Source organism: Narcine bancroftii, chromosome 7, assembly GCF_036971445.1.
Source record: "Narcine bancroftii isolate sNarBan1 chromosome 7, sNarBan1.hap1, whole genome shotgun sequence".
NCBI classification, from domain to species: Eukaryota; Metazoa; Chordata; class Chondrichthyes; order Torpediniformes; family Narcinidae; genus Narcine; species Narcine bancroftii.
Window position 1 is genome coordinate 26,253,930 of NC_091475.1, and position 21,718 is coordinate 26,275,647.

At 43.5% G+C, this 21,718-nt stretch overlaps 1 protein-coding gene and 1 long non-coding RNA gene across 6 annotated transcripts in view; one reads left to right on the forward strand and one right to left on the reverse strand.

Moving 5' to 3' along the window:
* pde9aa (phosphodiesterase 9aa) overlaps positions 1–21,718 on the reverse strand; it is an 83,969-nt gene that overhangs the window by 31,868 nt on the left and 30,383 nt on the right. For all 5 annotated transcript variants that reach the window (XR_011341628.1, XM_069889203.1, XM_069889204.1 and 2 more), the window contains 4 exons: positions 13,505–13,589; positions 7,142–7,196; positions 6,404–6,478; positions 381–467 (listed from right to left, as the gene is read on the reverse strand). Coding sequence is in view for 4 of the 5 variants with exons in the window: in XM_069889203.1 (XP_069745304.1) it covers positions 381–467; positions 6,404–6,478; positions 7,142–7,196; positions 13,505–13,589 (302 nt within the window). In the remaining variant the exon portion in view is untranslated. The remainder of the gene's footprint in view (positions 1–380; positions 468–6,403; positions 6,479–7,141; positions 7,197–13,504; positions 13,590–21,718) is intronic.
* LOC138738626 (uncharacterized) overlaps positions 1–21,718 on the forward strand; it is a 57,178-nt gene that overhangs the window by 17,923 nt on the left and 17,537 nt on the right. The gene's annotated exons all lie outside the window — the stretch shown is intronic.

Here is a 21,718-nt window from a genome sequence, read left to right on the forward strand (position 1 = left end):
AAACGCAACACAACCAGGAAGGGCCCATGTGTCACGCCCAGGTAGCAGTGAATGTGCAGGGAGTGGGGGGCCATGCCTCACACCTAGGGGATGGGGGGAGAACATGCATCAGGCCTAGGGGATGGGGGACCATGCATTATGCCTAGGGAGCAGTGATTCCATTGAATTTTGGCATCATCTTTGGCCATTCTATCATCCTCCTCCGGATCACCCTCCCTCCACCCTCCTCACCTCCCCCAGAAGAGTGCTCCCTCTGACACTGCACTGTAAATTTAGACGGCCTGTTGCTTCCCCTTCCTGGGTGACCCCACCCCATTTAGCTACTTTCTTCTCATCTCCCGTAGGCTGGGGCAGGCTGCAGATTTCTGAAGTGTTCTTACCAACCATCTCTTCAGAGTCAGTGGGTCAATGTTGAAGTCTTTCACCAGCCCCAGGCTATGGTACATGTGCTCCAGGCAGCTAAGCATCTGTGTGGGATTGGGGTGGGTGAGTGCAGAGAAAGATGTCAGCTCATGGTCGATAATCTTGGCAGTCACATAAAGCACCACAATTAGGAATCAGGTTGCAGATCCCTCCTCCCCCTCGCCCCACCATCCACTGGTTCTTGGGGACCGTGGGTGGTCCTCGCAGTGGGGAGATTTCCCCATATCTCTGCCAGACTCTGTTCCCACCGATTAATTTGCTTCCTCTTTTATGGATACATCTGATCCATATTTTCTTTACAAATAACAAATTTTGTTCTATTAAATTTCTGCTTGATTTGTTGCAGAGATTATGCCAAACTACAGGATGAGAAATCAACCCAGTCATCTCTCAGAGGATGGTGGGGAGGAGGTTTGGGAAGGGAGCACAGGGTGTTTTCTGGGTTGACAAGAACTGTGCATGGAGGAGGGCCATGGCAAAGGGTTTACATGGAGGAGGGATTGAGGGGAGAGTGTGGAGGGGCAGGAAAATGGGTGAGAGAGGGGATAAAGAGTTTGTGGTGGGTATCAGGAATGGAGGGGGTTGGGCAGTGAGAGACTACAGGTATGCGTCTCTTAACGTCCGTTTGGGAAATGTCTGACCACATATATGTTCTTCATCCATGGTCCCTTAAGGTTATTATAGAGTTCAGAAATCCTGATCAGAGAACAGGATGTAGTGGACATAACCGGATGCAACAACTTCCTATACACAATTTCCTGCACACAACAAGTGTATCTCATGTCTTTTGTATACAAAGATTTATATATGTAGGTACTGTACTTTCTATTTATCATGGCTCCCAAACACAGCACAACCAGTGCTAGTGATAAGAGCTGCAAGAGGCAAAGAAGTATTGATGTGGAAGTGAAACAAAGGTTATTAAACAACACAAAGGTGGAAAAACAGTGAATGTTATTGCTCGCGATTTAGGCATGTCATACTCGACAATCTCAACAATCCTTAAAAGCAAAGAAAAAATCCTCCAAGCTGTTAAAGGATCGGCTCCACTAAAAGCTACATGTCTAATGAATATGCAGAGGGACATATCAAATATGAAGAAATTGCAAATCACATGGATTGAGGACCAAATACAAAATCTCAGCATGTTGATGATCACGGCTAAGGTGTGAAACTTATTCCAGATATTTAAAGGAAAAGCAGGACCAGAATATGATATCAAGTTTAGTGCTAGAGGGTGCAATTATGACCAGCACCTTGCTCCTGGGACCCAGGGCTGCCGGCGGAGATCGACCCAACTCTGGCCATCTGCCCTGGTGCCATTGGCCCCCCCCCCAGGCCAGACTCTCCTGCTGGGCTGCCAGCCACTGTCACCAGGTGCAGATTCCAGTGGTGCGGTGGGCCATGCTGGTACATCTTGCTGCTTTGGGCCTGGGGCTGTGCAGCTGCCACACATACACACTGAGTGAGCCCTTGGTGAGATAGGGAGTTGTCTATCCCAACGTGTGAAGACCGACTCCGGTAGACTGAGCGGACAAGATCAATGAAAGGTCCAACGGTCAAGAAGGTGGTTTCTGCAAGCGTGAATGCAAAGAGCATGAAAAGACATAGAAGATGTCTTGCCTAGTCCCATTTCCAGTCATCTCGACTCTATACTGCTTCTGGATCCAGATGGGAATTGGAAAGAGAGAGAGAGTGTGAGGCTAACGCTGCGCAACTCTCCCTCACTTTAATCCAAATCAAGCACTAGTCTTGATAACCATCATCATTGCCCTTTTCAACCTTTAAGTCCTGTGGCAATGGGTGAGTGATGAAGTAGCAGGTGTGAATACACTGGGAACTGTAGTCACGGACCTGCCAACAGGCAGTTCAGGTCTAATGACCAAAGCAGCAGTGAAACTCAGTGTCTATCTGAGCGATTGAGTAGCCCTCTTCCGGAATGCACTGCACATCGTAGCATGAGGAAGGGGCTAGAAAAGGTGCTCTTAATATTGCCTGCTTCACTGCACCCTGGGCAGTTTACTACAGCTGGCGGGGATCCCATCTTAGCAGTCAAACAAACGCAATAAAACACAAGGTGACACCATTTCCCATTGGCACTTGGAATGCACATGTTTTTGGACAAACCAGATAGACCAGAGAGCTTGCAAGACTCAACATTGAAATTGCAGTCCTGAGTGAGACTCGTCTTACTAACGAAGGTCAGCTGACTGAAACTGGAGGTGGATACACTTTTGTCTGGAGTGGTCGCAGCAGCGATGAACATCATGATGTTGTAATTGAATTTGCCATTAGGAGTCACCTTGTTTGGTAACTTGCTAGTTTCCCCAAGGGTGTGAACAACCCAGCTCATGACACTACAACTTCTGCTACAGAACAGGAGTCAAGCCATCCTGATCAGTGCCTATGCCCTAACAATGACCAACCCAGACAAGATGAAAGACAGGTTTTATGAAGAACTAGATGCCCTGCTATCAGAAGTGAGCAGCACCAACAAGTGATCTTGCTCAGCAATTTCAATGCAAGAGTAGGTTATGACTCTGTAGCCTGGTAGGGAGTCATTGGGAGATAAAATACAGGGATACTTCTTGAAATGGTTCTATGAATCCCTCAACTCTCTACGGACCTGAGTCTCTTGTGAGATCCTCCCTCCCGAGTACAGATGGTATGCTCTCATTTCAGAGAAGGCTCAGATTCTGCAGAGATGTGCTGAACACTTTGAAGCCATCCTCAATTATCATTACTCAATAATGAGGCAATAGACAGGATCAACAGCGCCATGGATGACCCACTGGTAGAAGCTGAAGTCACAAAAGCTATCCAGTGGCAAAGCCCCAGGGGTAGATGTCATTCCTGCAAGAGATCCACCAACCTAGTGGTTCTATACTAAAAGAGATGCTCACCAAGTTGTTCCAGTCTTTTTGGATGCAAGGATCTGTTCCTCAGGAGCTTAAAGATGTATCCATCGTACACCGCTACAAGAGGAAGGGCAATCGACAAATATTGCAACAATCACTGAGGTATCTTGCTGCTTTCCATCGCAGGAAAAACACTTGCAAGTGTTCTGCTAAATCATCTGGAGCTGGGCCTGCTGCCAGAGTCTCAGTGTGGCTTCTGCAAAAGCCATGGGACCATTGAGATGATTTTTGCCATTTCAAGAGAAATGTCAGGAGCAGAATTGCAAACTCTACATAACCTTTGTTGACCTCATGAAAGCTTTCGACACTGTCAGCTGAAAAAGCCTGTGGGGGATCATGTCAAAGTTTGGCTGCCCCGTTGTTCAATATGATGTTTACTGCCATGCTGGAATCAACCTCAAGTACAGAATGAATGGGAAGCTCTTCAACCCGAGGAGACTTCAAGCTGTTACCAAAGTGAAGGAGACTGTTCTGAGAGACTTCCTCTTTGCCAATGACTGTGCCCTGTATGCTGGCTCAGAGTCAGAGATGTAAGTCAGTATGGACAAATTCTTTACAGCTTGTGTCAACTTTGGACTCATTATCAACATTAAAGAGACCGAAGTCATGTACAAGCCTGCACCTCATGCTCCGTACACAGAATCCAAAATCGCAAGGGTAGAAACTACAGGGAGTAGACCAGTTCACTTAGCACCCTCTCCCAAGCGTTAGCTATCGATACAGAAGTTAACTGCAGAATAAGGCTTCTGGAAGGCTGCATTCCACTGTATGGTAACGTTGAGGAATCAGTCCAGCAATAAAACTGAAGGTCTATAGAACCATGTTACTCACTATCCTCCTGTATGCCTGTGAAACGTGGACTGTGTATCGAAGGCATACAAGACAGCTCAATCATTTTCATATGACATGTCTTCACAGACTAATAGGCATCAGATGGCAAGACAAAGTACCAGACACTGAAGTTCTCTCAATAACAAGTCTACCATCAGTCCACTCATTGCTGATAAGAACACAGATTAGTGGGCAGGTCATGTCATCCATATGCCGGACAAATAAATACCCAAGGAGCTCCTTTTTGGGGAACTCTCTGCTGATAGATGCTCATATGGAGGGCAGAAGTAATGTTACAGACACACTAAAGGCCTTCCTGACATTGCTTGACATCATCACAACCACCTGGGAAACACCCTACCTGGTGTGGACTTATCCACATGGGCTGCCAAGCTTGTGAAGCAAGGCACACTGCTAAAACACAACATAAGCACGAGCTGCAGAAGTCCAGAGCCATCAGTGAAACAACTGCAGTGCCCAACGTGCGCCAGTACATTCCATGCCCAAATTGGCTTGATCAGTAATCTCTGACACACCGCATCCAATCTTAAAGTGATTAATAGTGTCAAGATCTTCATTGATGACGATGGATGAATGATGAGCTCTGGGTGGTTCAGGCGCTTCAAACAATGTTTTTTGCTGCATAATGTGAAAGTGAGTGGTGAGTTTGTAAGTGTTGATACAAAAGCAGCAGAAGAATTTGTTGAAACCTTAGGTAAACTAATTGTAGAGGGAGATTATTTGCCCCGGAAAATATTTAATATGGACAAAACCTCCTTATTCTGGAAGCAAATGCCTGAAAGGACCTTCATCCATAAGGAGCCAAGTCAATGCCAGACTTTAAGTCTTTTAAGGACGGAGTGATATTGTTGTTAGGAGACAGTGTTGCTGGCTACAAGTTAAAGCCATTTCTTATTTGGCGTAGTGAAAACCCTAGGGCTTTCAGGAACATGAACAAACACACCTTACCAGTTTATTACAGGAGTAATAAAAAGTCCTGCGTGACACAAATGCTGATTCAGGATGCCCTTCTCTATTGCTATGCCAGTGAAATGGAGAAGTACAGCCTGGAAGAAGGCATACCTTTCAAGATATTGCTAATTTAGTCAAGGCTCCAGGACATTCCCGTTTCATTGGTGATCTCCACTCCAACATCAAAGTGGTGTTCCTCCCACCAAACACCACCTCTTTAATCCAGCCAATGGGCTGAGGTTATTGCAGCATTCAAGGCCTATTACCTGAGGAAGACCTTTGTTCAGGCTGTTGATGCAACTGATGACACTGGCAAGACACTGACACAGTTCAGGAAGGAGTACATTTTCCACTGCATAAAGAACCTTGCTTGGGCCTGGGATGATGTGACCAAAGAGTGCATGAAGGGCATATGGAAAAAAATACTGAAGCAGTATGTGCATGTCTTTAAGGAATTTGAAAAAGATGATGAGATTTCAAGGATTAATAGAGCTGTGGTCGACATGGTAAATAACAACCTGAAACTAGACATAGATGATGAGGACATTGAAGAACTCCTAGAGGTGGTTCCTGAGGAACTAACAAATGAAGAGTTGCTGGGTCTAGAGCAAGAGTGAATAGCTGAAGAAGAGGCAAGGGAAAAGGAAACTGCAGAAGGAAAATAACAGGTGCAGAAGAGGGTCACTGTTACGGGATTAGCCAAATTCTTTGCAGACCTTAACAGCTTGCTGAAGAGATGGACCCAAAGACTGAACACTTTTCACTGATAGAGACGAAGGCTCATGATTGTTTGCTCCATATAAAGAAATTTATGAAGAAAAGAAAAAGCAAACGAGACAAACAACACTGGACATGTTCCTGAAGAAGCCACCACCTCCCCAAGAAGAGCCTCAGCCAGGTCCTTCAGGCATCATAGAGTGAAGGTTCATCTATGGAGGTTATTCGACCTGAAACTCTTCCAGTAGAACACTATGAGGAAGTTGAGAAGAGTGATGTAGATAATCCTAATCGTCTTGGTTAAACTGTGTGTGATGTAGGCCAAGAAAGTGTTTACATAAAAGTTTAAGAAGTGAAAAAAAATTAAAGTTTAATTTACCTTAAGTTCAGCATCCCATGTGGCTTTGCTAAGTATATATTAATATAATTGCATAATGCCCAATTTCACAGAGCGTATCATGGACGTTAAGTGGCGCATACGGTGTATATGGAAGTTGATAGGGCCAAGAAATAAATGGAGGATGAAAAAAGGTTGCACTCACTTCATTGGCTTCCCAATGCCAAGCATCAAAAATTGGCTTCCTGAGCATCTGAATGGTCTCCTCAGAGAGCGAGTACTGGAAATGAAACCAATTCTGATGATTCACAAACTATCACAGCCTCAATTCAAACCATCCTTGCAGAACCATAAATCATTTTTTCTGGATTACTGTCACATTGCAGATGCAAACTGATGAGAGAGATGAAAAAATGGTGCGAAGATTTGATGGGGGAGAAATGTGTTTAAATTCAAGGAGAACTGGAACCAGTTCCAGCGTGAACAGCAAGGCCACCTCGAATGGGAAGGGCACCATGAACGGCAGGGGGACGGGCAGCTCCAGCGAGCGGGGGGAGGGGGGGAATGGCACCACGAATGAGCGGGGAAGGCCACCACAAATAGGCAGGGGGAAAGGCATCATCTACAGAGTCCACTACAGTAGCTCACCCAGGCTATTCTGACATCTCTGAAACCCAACCACGAAGGAAACAGACAGCAATGTCAGGGCACCCATGGATTTCCCTTCATGTTGTACATGATCCTGACTTGGAAATGTTTTGGTCATCCTTCATCATAGTTAAATCTAAATCTTGAATTTGGGAACATCACCATTAGAACAGCAATGATCCAAGAAGATGACTCAGGAAGGATAAGCAATGCGCATGTGGCCATGTCAGTAAGTTCCAGATTATGAATAATAAAAACAGATTTGGAAAAGTCAACTCATCAGGAGTTCTGGTACCTTTGAGTATGATGGAACATCACGGCGAGGGATCAGCTGCTTCTCATCCTGTAAGCTGCATTCATATCAAGCATTAGAGCACGACATCTGCAATGTCAGTCCCAACCCTCGTCTCAAAACCATGAGCCCAATCATCAAGCCCATTGCTCCTTCCTAGTGCACTAGCCCACCCTGACCGGCCTATCTCTAGTACAGGACTAGAAAAAGCTACAGAGGGTTGTAAACTTAGCCAGTGTCCTCATGGGCATCATACTTCACTCCATCAAGGACATCTACAAAAGGCAATGTCTCAAGAAAGCAGCCTCTATCCTCAAGGACCCTCACCACCCTCTTTACACTGCTACCATCAGGAAGGAGGTACAGGAGCCTGAGATGAACACACAAAGGTACAAAAGCAGCTTCTTCCCCTCTGCCATCAGATTTTTGAATGGACAATGAACTACAGACACTACCTCACTTCTTTTGCACTATTTATTTTAAATAGTATATTTAAGGAACTGTAATTTATAGCAGTTTTTTGCACCTGTAATGCACAATACTGCTACAAACAACAAATTTTGTGACATGTTCATGACAGTAACCCTGAATCTGATTCTCTCCCCTTTTCCTTTTTGAAAACAAACCATCTCTAGACATCTTTTTTAAACCCATTAACCTCCTACCCAGTCTCCTGTCGGATTCTATTCCTTTCTCTCAGTTTCTCCATCTCCGCCACATCTGCTCCCAGGATGAGGTCTTCTCTTCCAGGACATGAGAGGTGGCTAAAGACATGGTGCAGGAGGGAGGGCTTCAGGTTTCTAGATCATTAGGCTCTCTTCCAGGGAAGATGGGACCTGTTCCGACAGGGCTGTTTGCACCTGAACTGGAGATGGACTAATATCCTTGTGGGAAGGTTTGTTTGTGCTGCTCCAGGGGGATTTAAACTAGATTTTCAGGGCAATGGGATCCACTGTACAAGAATAGATAGGGGTGAGGAGGAGGGGAAGGATGATGTGAAAATTGCATATAATGTTAGAAGTCAAATCATTGTACATGGCGGAAATGTTTTCAGGGCATCTATTTCAATGCAAGACATATTGTAGGAAAAACAGATGATCTTAGAGTATGGATTAGCATGAATTATGACATTGAGGCCATTAGAGAAACGGTTGCAGGAGGGGCAGGACTGGCAGCTCAATGTTCCGGCTTCTGTTGTTTCAGATGCAATATTGCGGGAGGGATGAAAGGAGAAGGAGTGGCATTGCTCATCAAGGAAAATATCACAGCTGTGCTCGGGCTGGACAGACCAGAGTGCTCATCTGCTGAGGCTATGTGGGTGGAGCTGAGGAATGGGAAAGGTATGCCACACTCATGGGGTGTATAATAGACCGTCCAATAGTCAGCGAGAATTGGAGGAGCAAATCTGTAGAGAGATAGCAGAGAGCTGCAGAAAATATAAACTTGTGATAGAAGGAGATTTTAACTTTCTTCATATTGACTGGGATTCCTAAACTGTAAAAGGGCTGGATAGGTTGGAGTATGTCAAATGTGTTCAGGAAAGTTTTCTAAATCAATACAGTATATGGAGGTACAACGAGAGAGAGTGCAATACTGGATCTCCTATTAGGGAACGAGACAGGACAGGTGACAGAAATATGTGTAGGGGAACATTTTGAGCCAAGTGATCATAATGTCATTAGTTTCAGGTCAGTTATGGAGAAGGATAGATCTGGGCCTTGGATTAAGATTCTAAATTGGAGAAAGGCCAATTTAGAGGAAATGAGAAAGGGTCGAGAATGTGTGGGTTGGGATAAGTTGTTTCCGGCCAAGGATATGTGAGGTAAGTGGAAGATCTTCAAGGTTGAAATTTTGAGAGTACAGATGCTCATCGACTTATGAGGGGTTTGCATACTGTTAAGTGGAAAAATTGTAAGTTAAACCATCGTAAGTCGAGGAGCATCTGTACAGAGTTTGTATGTTCCTGTCAGGATTAAAGCCAATGTTTAAAGGCATAGGGAACCTTGGTTTCAGAGGGACATTGGGGATCTGGTTTGGAAGAAGAGAGAGGTGTATAACAGGTATAGGCAACATGGAGCAAATGAGGTACTGTACTTGAGGAGTATAAAAAACTCCAGAAAAAATCAGAAAGGGTAAAAAAAAAAGACGAGGTTGCTTTGGCAGACCATGTAAAGGAAAATCTTAAGGGTTTTATAGGTATATTAAGAGCAAAAGGACTAGGGACTAGTAAGGGGCAAAATTGGTCCCCTTGAGGATTAGAATGGTCGGCTTTGTATGGAACCAAAAGAGATGGGGGAGATCTTAAATGTTTTTTTTCCATCAGTTTTCACTTAGGAAACGGGCACGGAGTCATAGGAAATAAGGAAAACAAGCAGTGAGTCATGGAACTTATACAGATCAAAAAGGAGGAGGTACTTTCTGTCTTAAAGCTTATAAAGGTGGATAAATCCCCAGGGCCTGACAAGATATTCCCTTGGGTCTTGAGGGAGGGTAATGTAGAAATTGCAGGGGATTTGGAAGAAATATTTAAAATGTCCCTAACCATGGGTGAGATGCTGGAGGATTGGAGGGTAGCTCACATTTTTGTTTAAAAAAAAGGCTCCAAAAGTAACTCTAGAAATTATAGGCCAGTGAGCCTGATGTCAATTATTAGAAGATGTTGATTTAGATAGCAAAGGACTGATTAGGGATGGTCTGCATGACTTTGCACTTGATAGGTCATGTTTAACCAGTCTTATAGAGTTTTTCAAGGAGTTTACCAGGAAAATTGATGAAGGAAAGGCTGTTGTCTACATGGATTTCATAAGGCTTTTTACAAGGTCCCATATGGGAGGTTAGTCAGGAAGATTCAGACACTAGGTATTCATGGTGAAGTAGTGGAATGGATTCGACAATGGCTAGATGGGAGAACCCAGAGAGTAGTGGTGGACGATTGCTTCTCAAACTGGAGGCCTGTGTCTAGTGGTGTGCCTCAGGGATTAATGCTGGAACCGTTGTTGTTTGTCATCTATATCAATGGCCTGGATGATAATGTGGGAAATTGGATCAACAAGTTTGCAGATGACACTAAGATTGGAGGTGTTGTGGCAGTGAGGAAGGTTTTCAATGCTTGCAGAGGGATCTGGACCAGCTAGAAAATGGGCTGAAAAATGGCAAATGGAATTTAATGCAGATATGTGTGAGGTGTTGCACTTTGGAAACACAAATCAAGAAAGGACATACACAGTAAATGGTAGGAGACCGAGGAGTGTGATAGAACAGAGGGATCTGGGAATAACGATACACAATTCTCTGAAAGTGGCATCATAGGTAGATAGGGTTGAAAAGAAAGTTTTTTGATGTATTGGCCTTCATAAATCAAAGTACTGTATTGGTAAAATTGTACATTTCATTAGTGAGGCCAAATTTGGAGTATTATGTGCAGGTTTGGTCTCCTAACTACAGGAAAGATATCAATTAGATAGAAAGAGTGCGGAGAAGTTTACTAGGATGTGGCCTGTACTTCAGTAACTGAGTTACAGAGAAATGTTAAACAGGTTAGGACTTTATTCCCTGGAGGGTAGAAGAATGAGGGGATTTGATAAAAGTATTTAAAATTATGAGAGGGATAAACAGAATAAATGTAGATAGGCTTTTTCAACTGAGAGTAGGTGAGATACAAACCAGAAGACATGGGTTAAGAGTAAAAGGGGAGAAATTTATGGGGAACATGAGGGGGAATTTCTTCACACAGAGTGGTTGGAGTGTGGAACAAGCTGCCAGCTGAAGTGGTGAGTGTGGTCTCAATTTAAATTTTAAGAAGAATTTGGATACGTACATGGATAGGAGGGGTATGGAGGACTATGGACTGGGTCAGATCAGTGGGACTCGGCAGAAAAATAGTTCAGTGCGTACTTGAAGGGCCAAAGGGTCTGTTTCTGTGCTGTAATGTTCTGTGATTCAATCTCTTCTTTCTTCAGGACATGTGGCCTCCCATCTACTGCCATTATTTCAGTCCTTTCCCTGTATCTCCTCTATTTCCCACACCTGCCCTGGCCCCTTTCCCTCAGGGACAGGGCTTTGGTCTTCCTTATCTCTCACCCTGCCAGCCTCCACATCCAATATATCATTCTCTGTAATTTCCACCACATCCTATAGGATCCAACCATCAGATACATCTTCCCCTTCCTTCTCACTTTCTGTAGGGACCTCTCTCTCCGAGCCTCCCTCATCCACTCATCTCTTCCACCCCTCACCCCCTTGGTACCTACCCCTGTGACCACAAGTGCTACAATTGCACCTCCACTCTCATCACTACTTGGGGCCCAAAACAGTCCATCCGAGTGAAGCAACACTTCACCTGTGAACCAGTGTAGAGGTTGACTACTGCATCTGGTGCTCCCAATGTCTCCTCTACATCGGAGAGACTGGACCCTGGGGAGATCACTTTGTTAATTACCACTCTGTTAATTGCAACAGTGGCTGCCCACTTCAATTCTACACACCATTGCCACACTGACTGTTCTTTGCCTCATATATTGACAGGTTGAGGCTATTTAAATTGGAGGAACAACTCCTTATATCCTGTCTTGGCAATCTCTAACCAGATGGCATCAATATCAATTTCCATTCACACTTCCCTGCTCTCACTTCCCCTATCCCTCTGTCTCCTTTCCTTTAGCTACCTACTCCCTGCCCTTCTCCCCATCACCTATGCTCCGTTCTCTCCATCCCCTTCTCACTTATATTCACCTATCACCTGCTAGCCTGTGCTCCCCCTTCCCCACCTCTTATTCATATATCTACCTGATGTTTTGCACTCCTGAGGAAAGGCTCAAGTCTGAAATGTCGACTCCTCAGTTCCTCCAGCAGTTTTATGTATTCTCTCGCTCCATCTGTTGGCCCAGGTGGCATTTTCAGGGTCCAATCTCAGACAATAGTTCCAAGTGAGTCTTTAACTCTATAACTTTACCTCAGTCCAAGACCCAGGACTCGCCTAGCTATTACATCGCTGTTGTAGAGCCATCGAGAGGAAATAGGCCGCTCAGCCCAAATCATCCATGCTGACCATTCTGGACTGGTCCCATTTGCCAGTCCATATCATTTTAAGACTTTCCTATCAAGGTCTTACCAATCTATGAAGAAGGCAAATGGAATGTTGGCCTTTATTTTGAGAGGGATTGAGTTTAAGAGCTGCAACTGTACAAGGTTCTGGTGAGGCCGCATCTGGAGTACAGTGTGCAGTTCTGGTGTTATTGGAGGAAGGATAGCAATGCAGGCGAGGCTCACTAGGCTGATTCCAGGTATGAGGGGGTTAGCCTATGAGGAGAGATTGAGTCATCTTGGACTGTACTTGCTGGAATTTATAAGAATGAGAAGGGGTATTACAGAAATGTATAAAATTATGAAAGGTGTAGATAAGAGAGAGGTAGGTAAGTTATTTCCATTGTTGGGAAGACTAGAACTAGGGGACGTGGCTTCAAGATTCAGGGTAGTAAATATAGGACAGAGATGAGGAGGAACTGCTTTTCCCAGAGGGTGGTGAATCTGCGGAGTTCACTGCCCATTGAAGGAATGGAAGCGACCTCAGTAAATATATTTAAGACAAGGTTGGATAGATATCTACATAATAGGGGAATTAAGGGATATGGGGGAAAAGGTAGGTAGGTGGAGATGAGCCTATCATCAGAACATCCGTGATCTCATTGAATGGCAGAGTAGGCTCAACAGGTAGGATTGCCGACTCCTGCTCCTATTTCTTATATTCTTAAGGCCCTTGCAATTTATCCACCTTAATATGCTTTAAAATAAAACCCAAAAAATCAGGCACCACTTCTTTCTTGATTTAAAAATGGCCCAACATATTAATATCTCCACATTGCTCTCCTTTTCCTTGGTAAACACAATGCAAAGAATCATTTTGTAGTTTGTCCACTTCCTTTGACTCCAAGCATAAATTCCTTCCTTTGGATGGTTGTATATTTCCCTTGATTTTCTTCTTGCTTTTAATATTATTATTGGATTAACCTCTGTAACATCCCCCCTCACTTCCTGAGCTCCGGCACCACAGCTCTGTCTCCATTCCCAGTTCAACACACCTCACCTCATATCTCAGACCCTGTTGCCATCCTCAGCCAAAGCTGTGGGTCTCAATCCAAAACCCCAGAATTAAGTCCAAATTGGCTTTGTCCCAAACCCACACCTCACCTAGCTTCAGGCCCCAAAGTGACCCCAGGCAGCTCCCCAAACCTGTCCCCAACCCACACCTCACCTAGCTTCAGGCCCCAAAGTGACCCCAGGCAGCTCCCCAAACCTGTCCCCAGCATGAGTTGTGTTTCCACTTCTCAATCAAACCCATCACCAGCAGGAAATGTGCCCAACATTTACCTGTTATTTCTCATTGCAATTTCATCACGCAATTTTCGTATATCATTTTGACATTTCTCGATTTCAACCACCTTCAGCCCTTCCACTGCCAAGAAACAGAGTTGAATGAAAAGCAACACAGAATTTAACTGGCAAAGATGAGGTGTTGATTTGGTAAAGCTAAACCAGGGAAAGACTTGCACAGAGAATGGCAAGGATCTGGAGACTGTTGTAGAGCAGAGAGAGCTGGGATGCAGGTGCAGAGTTCCCTGTATGTGGTAAGTGATGGAGAAGGTGTTTACACTGGAACATATTCATCTGAAATGGAACGTTACTGGGATTGGAGAGCTGGAGATGCAGGAAGAGTTTTGGTAGGCCAAGTCCTCATTCCCTGGTCAGTGATCACTGGGGGAATCAGAGGGGAAGAGGGCCAGCAAATTTAAACTCCTGGGAATCACTATGTCAGAGGATCTTTCCTGGAGACACCATATTAATGGCATCAAAGAAAGCATGTCAGCGCCTCTACTTCCTTCGGAGTTTGCAGAGGTTTTGTATGACATCGAAAACCCTGGCAAATTTTGACAGATGTGTGGTGGAAAGGGTGCTGACCAGCTCCATCATGGTCTGGTATGGGGACACCAATACCCCTGAGTGTAAAGCCCTGCAAAAGATACCGGACACAGCCCAGGATATCTACATGAAACTCTGCCATCGGAAAGCAGCAGCATTCATCAAAGATTTACACAACATTCTGTTCTCACTGCTGCCATCAAGAATGAGATAGGTGCCACAAGCCTTGCACCACCAGGTTCAGGAACAGCTGGTACCCTCCACCATCAGACTTCTCAACAACAAACTCAATCAGGGACTCATTTTAGGACACTTACTTTTGTACTTTATTTTTTTTAATTCTCTCTGAATTGCAGTCAGTTTGCTAACATTTGTTATCTACATGTATATGTTGAGTACAGTTTTTTTGTACTACTAGTAAGTGGTAATTGTGCCTTGCTCACAGGAATAAGGAATCTCAGGGTTGTATGTGACGTCATGTATGTACTCTGACAATATGTGAAATCTGGTGTGTAGGAGGCTGAGGAGCGATCTGATCAAGATTATGAAATCATATTGGTGGCATAAATTAGTCTTTCCCAGGGTAAAAGACCCTTGAACTAGAGGGATAGGTTTAAAGTGAGGTAAGATTTGAGAGATATCAGTAAGTTTGGAAGAGTGAAGGGAAGATTAACAAGGCTGTTGATAGGACTTCAGGAACTGAGTTGTAGAGAAAGGTTAGGATTTTATTCTCTGGAGTGTCAAAGAATGGAAGAAGATTTGATCGAGGTGTGCAAAATTATGAGGGGTACAGATAGAGTAAATGCAAGCAGGCTTTTTTCACTGAGGTCGGGTGAGACAGGAACTAGACAGGTCAAGGGTGAAAGGGGAAATCTTTTAAGGGAATATTAGGAGCAGGCTTCTTCACACAGAATGGTGAGGGTGTGAAATGAGCTGCCAGCTGAAGTGGTTAGTGCAGACTCAATTTTGACATTAAGAAAAATTTGGATAGATACATGGATGGGTGCAGACAGTGGGAGAGGGAGGTGCTCTTTGCATTCCCGTGGCGAGAATGGGCTACTACGGGGCAGAGACACTTTTAGAAAAGCAGCAGAAAAGATAGGTGCTCCTTTAAATCTCTCCAGGGTCCAATTAGCTGCACCCAATAAAAAGTTTTTTTTTTAATTTAAATGCATGCAGCATAAGGAATAAAGTGGATGTAGTACAGCTACACATTGGCAGGTCAGATGTTGTGGCCATCACGGAGTCATGGCTAAAAGATAGATGTCATTGGGAGCTGTCTGTCCAAGGACACACAGTGTATTGAAAGGATAAGAAAGTTAGCAGAGGGAACAGAGTGGCTCTGTTGGTGAGGAACGACATTAAATCATTAGAAATCAATGACATAGAATCAGAAGATAGAGAATAATTGTGGGTTAAGAAATGGCAATGGGTAAAAAGACATTGTTGGCAGTTATATACAGAAGCTGGGATGTGGACAACAAACTGCAACAAGAGATAGAAATGGCATGTCAGAAGGACAATGTATGGTAGTCATGGGGGATTTTAAAATGCAAATAGATTGGGAAAACCAGGTTGGAAGTGGATCTCAAGAGAGAGAATTTGTAAAAAGCCTACGAGATGGACTTTGAGAGTAGCTTGTTGATGTCATTGAGGGGATCGGGTGTACTGGACTGGGTGTGTGTGATGCACCAGAAGTGATTAAAGAGCTTAGTGTAAAGGAATAATTTTGGGGCAGTGATCACAATATGATCGAGTTCAATTTGAGATTTAATAAGGAGAAATTAAATTCAAATGTGTCGGTATTTCAGTGGAGTAAAGGGAATTACAGTGGCATGAGAGAGGAACAGGCCAAAGTAGATTGGAAGGGCGCACTAGCAGGGAAGGCGGCAGAGCAGCAACAGATGGAGTTGCTGTAAGAAATGAGGAAGGTGCAGGGTAAATGCATTCCAAAAAAAAAGAGGAAATATTCAAATAGAAAAATGTCACAACTGTGTCTGACAAGGCCAACATCAAAGCAAAAGAAAGGGCATAGAAGGAAGAAAAAAATTAGTGGGAAGATAGAGGTTTGGAAAGTTTCTAAAACTTGCAAGAGGTAACTAAAAACTCATGAGGGAAAATATGAAGTGTGAAGTAGGCTAGTAAATAATATCAAAGAGTATACAAAAATCATCTTCAAGTCTTCTTTCTTTTTTTCTTTGGCTTGGCTTCGCGGACGAAGATTTATGGAGGGGGTAAAAAGTCCACGTCAGCTGCAGGCTCGTTTGTGGCTGACCAGTCCGATGCGGGACAGGCAGACACGATTGCAGCGGTTGCAAGGGAAAATTGGTTGGTTGGGGTTGGGTGTTGGGTTTTTCCTCCTTTGCCTTTTGTCAGTGAGGTGGGCTCTGCGGTCTTCTTCAAAGGAGGCTGCTGCCCGCCAAACTGTGAGGCGCCAAGATGCACGGTTTGAGGCGTTATCAGCCCACTGGCGGTGGTCAATGTGGCAGGCACCAAGAGATTTCTTTAGGCAGTCCTTGTACCTTTTCTTTGGTGCACCTCTGTCACGGTGGCCAGTGGAGAGCTCGCCATATAATACGATCTTGGGAAGGCGATGGTCCTCCATTCTGGAGACGTGACCCATCCAGCGCAGCTGGATCTTCAGCAGCGTGGACTCGATGCTGTCGACCTCTGCCATCTCGAGTACCTCGACGTTAGGGGTGTGAGCGCTCCAATGGATGTTGAGGATGGAGCGGAGACAACGCTGGTGGAAGCGTTCTAGGAGCCGTAGGTGGTGCCGGTAGAGGACCCATGATTCGGAGCCGAACAGGAGTGTGGGTATGACAACGGCTCTGTATACGCTTATCTTTGTGAGGTTTTTCAGTTGGTTGTTTTTCCAGACTCTTTTGTGTAGTCTTCCAAAGGCGCTATTTGCCTTGGCGAGTCTGTTGTCTATCTCATTGTCAATCCTTGCATCTGATGAAATGGTGCAGCCGAGATAGGTAAACTGGTTGACCGTTTTGAGTTTTGTGTGCCCGATGGAGATGTGGGGGGGCTGGTAGTCATGGTGGGGAGCTGGCTGATGGAGGACCTCAGTTTTCTTCAGGCTGACTTCCAGGCCAAACATTTTGGCAGTTTCCGCAAAGCAGGACGTCAAGCGCTGAAGAGCTGGCTCTGAATGGGCAACTAAAGCGGCATCATCTGCAAAGAGTAGTTCACGGACAAGTTTCTCTTGTGTCTTGGTGTGAGCTTGCAGGCGCCTCAGATTGAAGAGACTGCCATCCGTGCGGTACCGGATCTTCAAGTATAAAAGAGTAAAAGAGCGGTGAGAATAGATATAGGACTACAGAAAAATAACACTGGGGAAATAATAATGGGAGACCAGGAAATGGCAGAGAAACTAATTGAGTATTGTATCGGTCCACTGTGGAAGACAGTGGCATTCTGTCACATGTCGAAGGGTATCCGGGAAGGAATATGAGTGTAGTTACTATTTCAAGGAAGAAGGTGCTCAGAAAGCTGGAAGGTCTAAGGATGGATAAATCTCCAAGACCAAATGGATTGCATCTTTGGGTTCTGAAAGAGGTAGTGGTAGAGATTGTGGAGGCATTGATAATGATCTTTCAGGAATCAATGGATTCTGGTATGGTCCCAGAGGACTGGAAAATCACTAATGTTACCCACTGTTCAAGAAGGGAGTGAGGAAAGGGCAGCAAAGAAACAACAGATGGCCAACCCAGAGGAAGAAGAAGAGGAAGAGTATGGTGAAATAGAAGAAGAAAAGAGAGGCAAGGTAAAGGATATACTTGCTCTTATTAGAGGATACATGGAATCATTTAGAGAATGGCAAACACAGGAATTTAAGGATTTAAGAAAAAGAATAAACAACACAGAAGAGAAAATAAATAAAATGGAGATGACCTTAACAGAAATGGGAAAGAAAATGGACAAGATGGAAGAGCGGGCAGTAGCAGCAGAAATGGAGGTAGAAGACTTAAAAAAGAAATTGGAGGAATCTAATAAAAAAACTAAAGAGACACAAGAACTACTAGCTCAAAAAATAGATACAATGGAAAACCATAACAGAAGAAATAACATAAAGATAGTGGGCCTTAAGGAAGATGAAGAAGGCAAGAATATGAGGGAGTTTATAAAAGAGTGGATCCCTAAGACCCTAGGATGTCCAGAACTACAGCATGAAATGGAAATAGAAAGGGCACATAGAGTATTGGCCTCTAAACCACAACCACAACAAAAACCAAGATCTATTGTAGTAAAATTCCTAAGATATACTACAAGAGAAAAGGTACTGGAGAAGACAATGGAAAAAGTAAGAGAGGGCAACAAACCACTGGAGTATAAAGGACAAAAAATCTTCATTTATCCAGATATAAGTTTTGAACTCCTAAAGAAGAGAAAAGAGTTCAATACAGCAAAGGCGATTTTATGGAAGAAAGGGTATAAATTTATACTAAAGCATCCAGCGGTATTGAAAATATTTATTCCAGGACAACAAAACAGACTATTCGCGGATCCAGAAGAAGCACGAAAATTTGCAGAACAATTACAAAAATAGACTGAGGGAGGAAGACGGGTAATGAGAGTTAAAATGATCACGACTGATATGTATGTGGGTAAAGACAAAAATAGACTGAGGGATGAAGACGGGTAATGAGAGTAAAAATGATCACGATTGATATGTATGCAGGTAAAGAGGTATAAGAGTGAATAGAGACAATGAGCATACATGAATGTATCTGTACTTAGAGGAAAATATGGATAGTATAGACAAGAATTAATAAGGGAAGGTAATGGAATAGAGAGAATAAGGAGGGAATTAAAAGAGGGACCTTTGTGACATATGAAAAGTGAAATCTTTTCTGGGGGAGGCGGGGTGGGGGGAAATAGCGGTCACTGCAAAATCAGTTGACGCTTGCGAGTGGATTCGCAAATCCAAATGGAGAGGGGAGATGTGGTTGTCCGACAAGGGATAAAGGACAACTCAGGAGGTGAAGGGGAGATTGGGGATAAATAAGATAGAAATAGGAGAATAAGGAAAATGTTAGATGTTGTAGGAATGTTGTCTTATAAAGAGTTGAAAATAAGAAAACAGAAATGGAAAAGGAGGAAAGGTAATGATGGAAAAACGGAAAGAGAAGATAAACAAAATATAAAAGGGCTACGCTGAACTATATGTCTTTAAATATTAATGGAATACATAACCAAATTAAAAGGAAGAAACTACCAAATTTAAATGAATAAATGTATTCCATTAGAAAAAATAACATATTGGTTAAGAAATAACATTGAAATATTCGAACAAGTATAGGAGCCTTACATTAAATACAATAGCGAAAACCTACCGGGGACAAACATTACCTAAGTTGATGGAAGGAGAAGGAAAGAAAAGAATGGACTCAGTAGAATTTCTGGTGTAATTTGGTTGAATGACAACATTGTCTGACTGGCTTAATGCAACCTAGATTGTATACCTAAAATGGATGAGAGAGGGGGGTGGGGGGGTGGTTTGGGAGGAAAGGGGGGGGGGGAGAAAAAGTCACTGTATATGTGTGAAAAGAAATAGTGTATATCATGGCTAATGTGATTTATGGTGTGAAAAATAAAAAAAATTTAAAAAAAAAAAAAAAAAAAAAAAAAAAAAAGAAGGGAGTGAGGCAGCAGAAAATAAATTATAAAATAGTTAGCCTGACATCAGTGGTTGGGAAGACTTTGGAGTCGATTGTCAAAGGTAAGATTATTGAATACTTGGAGGCACATGACGGGATAGGCCAAAGGCAGCATGGTTTCCTTCAGGGAATATCTTGTTTGACAAAACTGTAGGAATTCTTTGAAGAAGTGACGAACGGGCTGGATAAGGGAGATGGAGTGGATGTTGTGCATTTGGATTTTAGAAGGCCTTTGAAAAGGTGCCGCAGATGAAGCTACTTAACAAGATAAGAGTTCGTGGTACAACTGGAAACTGCATGGGTAGAGCATTGGCTGATTGACAAGAAGCAGAGAGTTGAAATTCATGGATCATATTCTGGTTGGTAGCCTGTTGTTAGTGGTGTTCTACAGGGGTTGGTGTTGAGGAAACAGGGAGGCTGCAGAAGGATTTTGACAGATTAGAAGAATGGGCAGAAAAGTGGCAAATAAAATATAATATCAAAAAGTATACAGTCATGCACTTTGTTACAAAAATAAACAGGTAGATTATTTTCTAAATGGGGAGAAAATTGAAAATACCCAGGTGCAAAGGGAGTCTTCATGCAGGATATCCTGAAGGTAAACTTGCGGGTGGAGTCGGTGATGAAGAAGGCAAATGTAATGCCAGCATTCATTCATTTCAAGAGAAATAGAATACAAGGGCAGGGATGTTATGTTGAGACTTTAAAAGGCACTGGTGAGATTTCACTTGGAGTATTGGAATAGTTTTGGGCGCTTCGTTTAAGAAACAATGTGCTAACCTTGAGGAATGAAAGGGTTATCATACGAAGAGCTTTTGAAAGCTCTTGGCCTGTACTCATTGGAATTTAGGAGAATGAGAGGGATCTCATTGAAACATTTGAAATGTTGAAAGGCATGGACAGAGTAGATGTAGAAAGGTTGTTTCCCATGGTTGGAGAGTCCAGGACAAGAGGGCACCACTTCAGGATTGTAGGGCGGCTGTTTAGAACAGAGATGCGGAGGAATTTCTTCAGACAGAAGGTGGTAAATCTGTGGAATTTGTTGCCATAGATGGTTGTGGAGGTCAGATCATTGAGTGCCTTTAAGACAAAGATGGATGTTCTTGATTAGCCAGGTCATCAAAGGTTATGGGGAGAAGGCTGGGGATTTGGGCTGAGTGGGGAAATGGATCATGACATGATTAAATGGTGGGGCACACTCAATGGGCTGAATGGCTTATTTATGTTCCTGTGTCTTGTGCTCCATCAACTGCCTTCTATAGGCAAGACAATTCTGAATCCACACAGCCAGGCCTCCATGGATTCCATGCCTCATGGCTTTCTGAATGAGCCTACCATTGGGAACCACATAAAAGGCCATGTATACCACACATCCATCAATTTATTTTGTTATCTCCTCAAAATACTCAGTCTCATAAGGCATGACCTCCCCTCACAAAGCTATGTTAACTATCCCTAAAAAGGCTATGTTTGTCCAAATGTTCACAAGTTCTGTTCATGAGAATCCTCTCCAGTAGTTTGCCCACCACTGATGCAAGACTCACTGGTCTATAATTCTCAATATGCTCCCTCTTACCTTTCTTGGACAAAAGGACTATATTTTCCATTCTCCAGGATATATAGTTAGTTGGGTTGAAGCAAATCCCTTGACAAATATTGGAAATGCGGAAATCAGGAGTGTAAAAAGAGATGTCTTTGGCAGATACAGTAAAGAATCATAGGAGATTAAGTGACATTAAGAATCAATGTGGTTGTCTAATGTGGTGCCATAGCAGATGGGTCTTTCATTTCTGAATTGACTGTAAAGAAGGACATGGAAGCTAAAGAATGAAAGAAAATGACCAGCAATGTCTTAGAACATATTCATATCACGGTTATGAGTGGCACTGTTTCTGCAATCCTATAATAGTGATAGAGACCTGGGTTCAATGGCACTGCTTGTAAGGAGTTTGTACGTTCTTCCCAAGTCTGTGTTTGTTCTGGATGCTCCCGTTTCCTC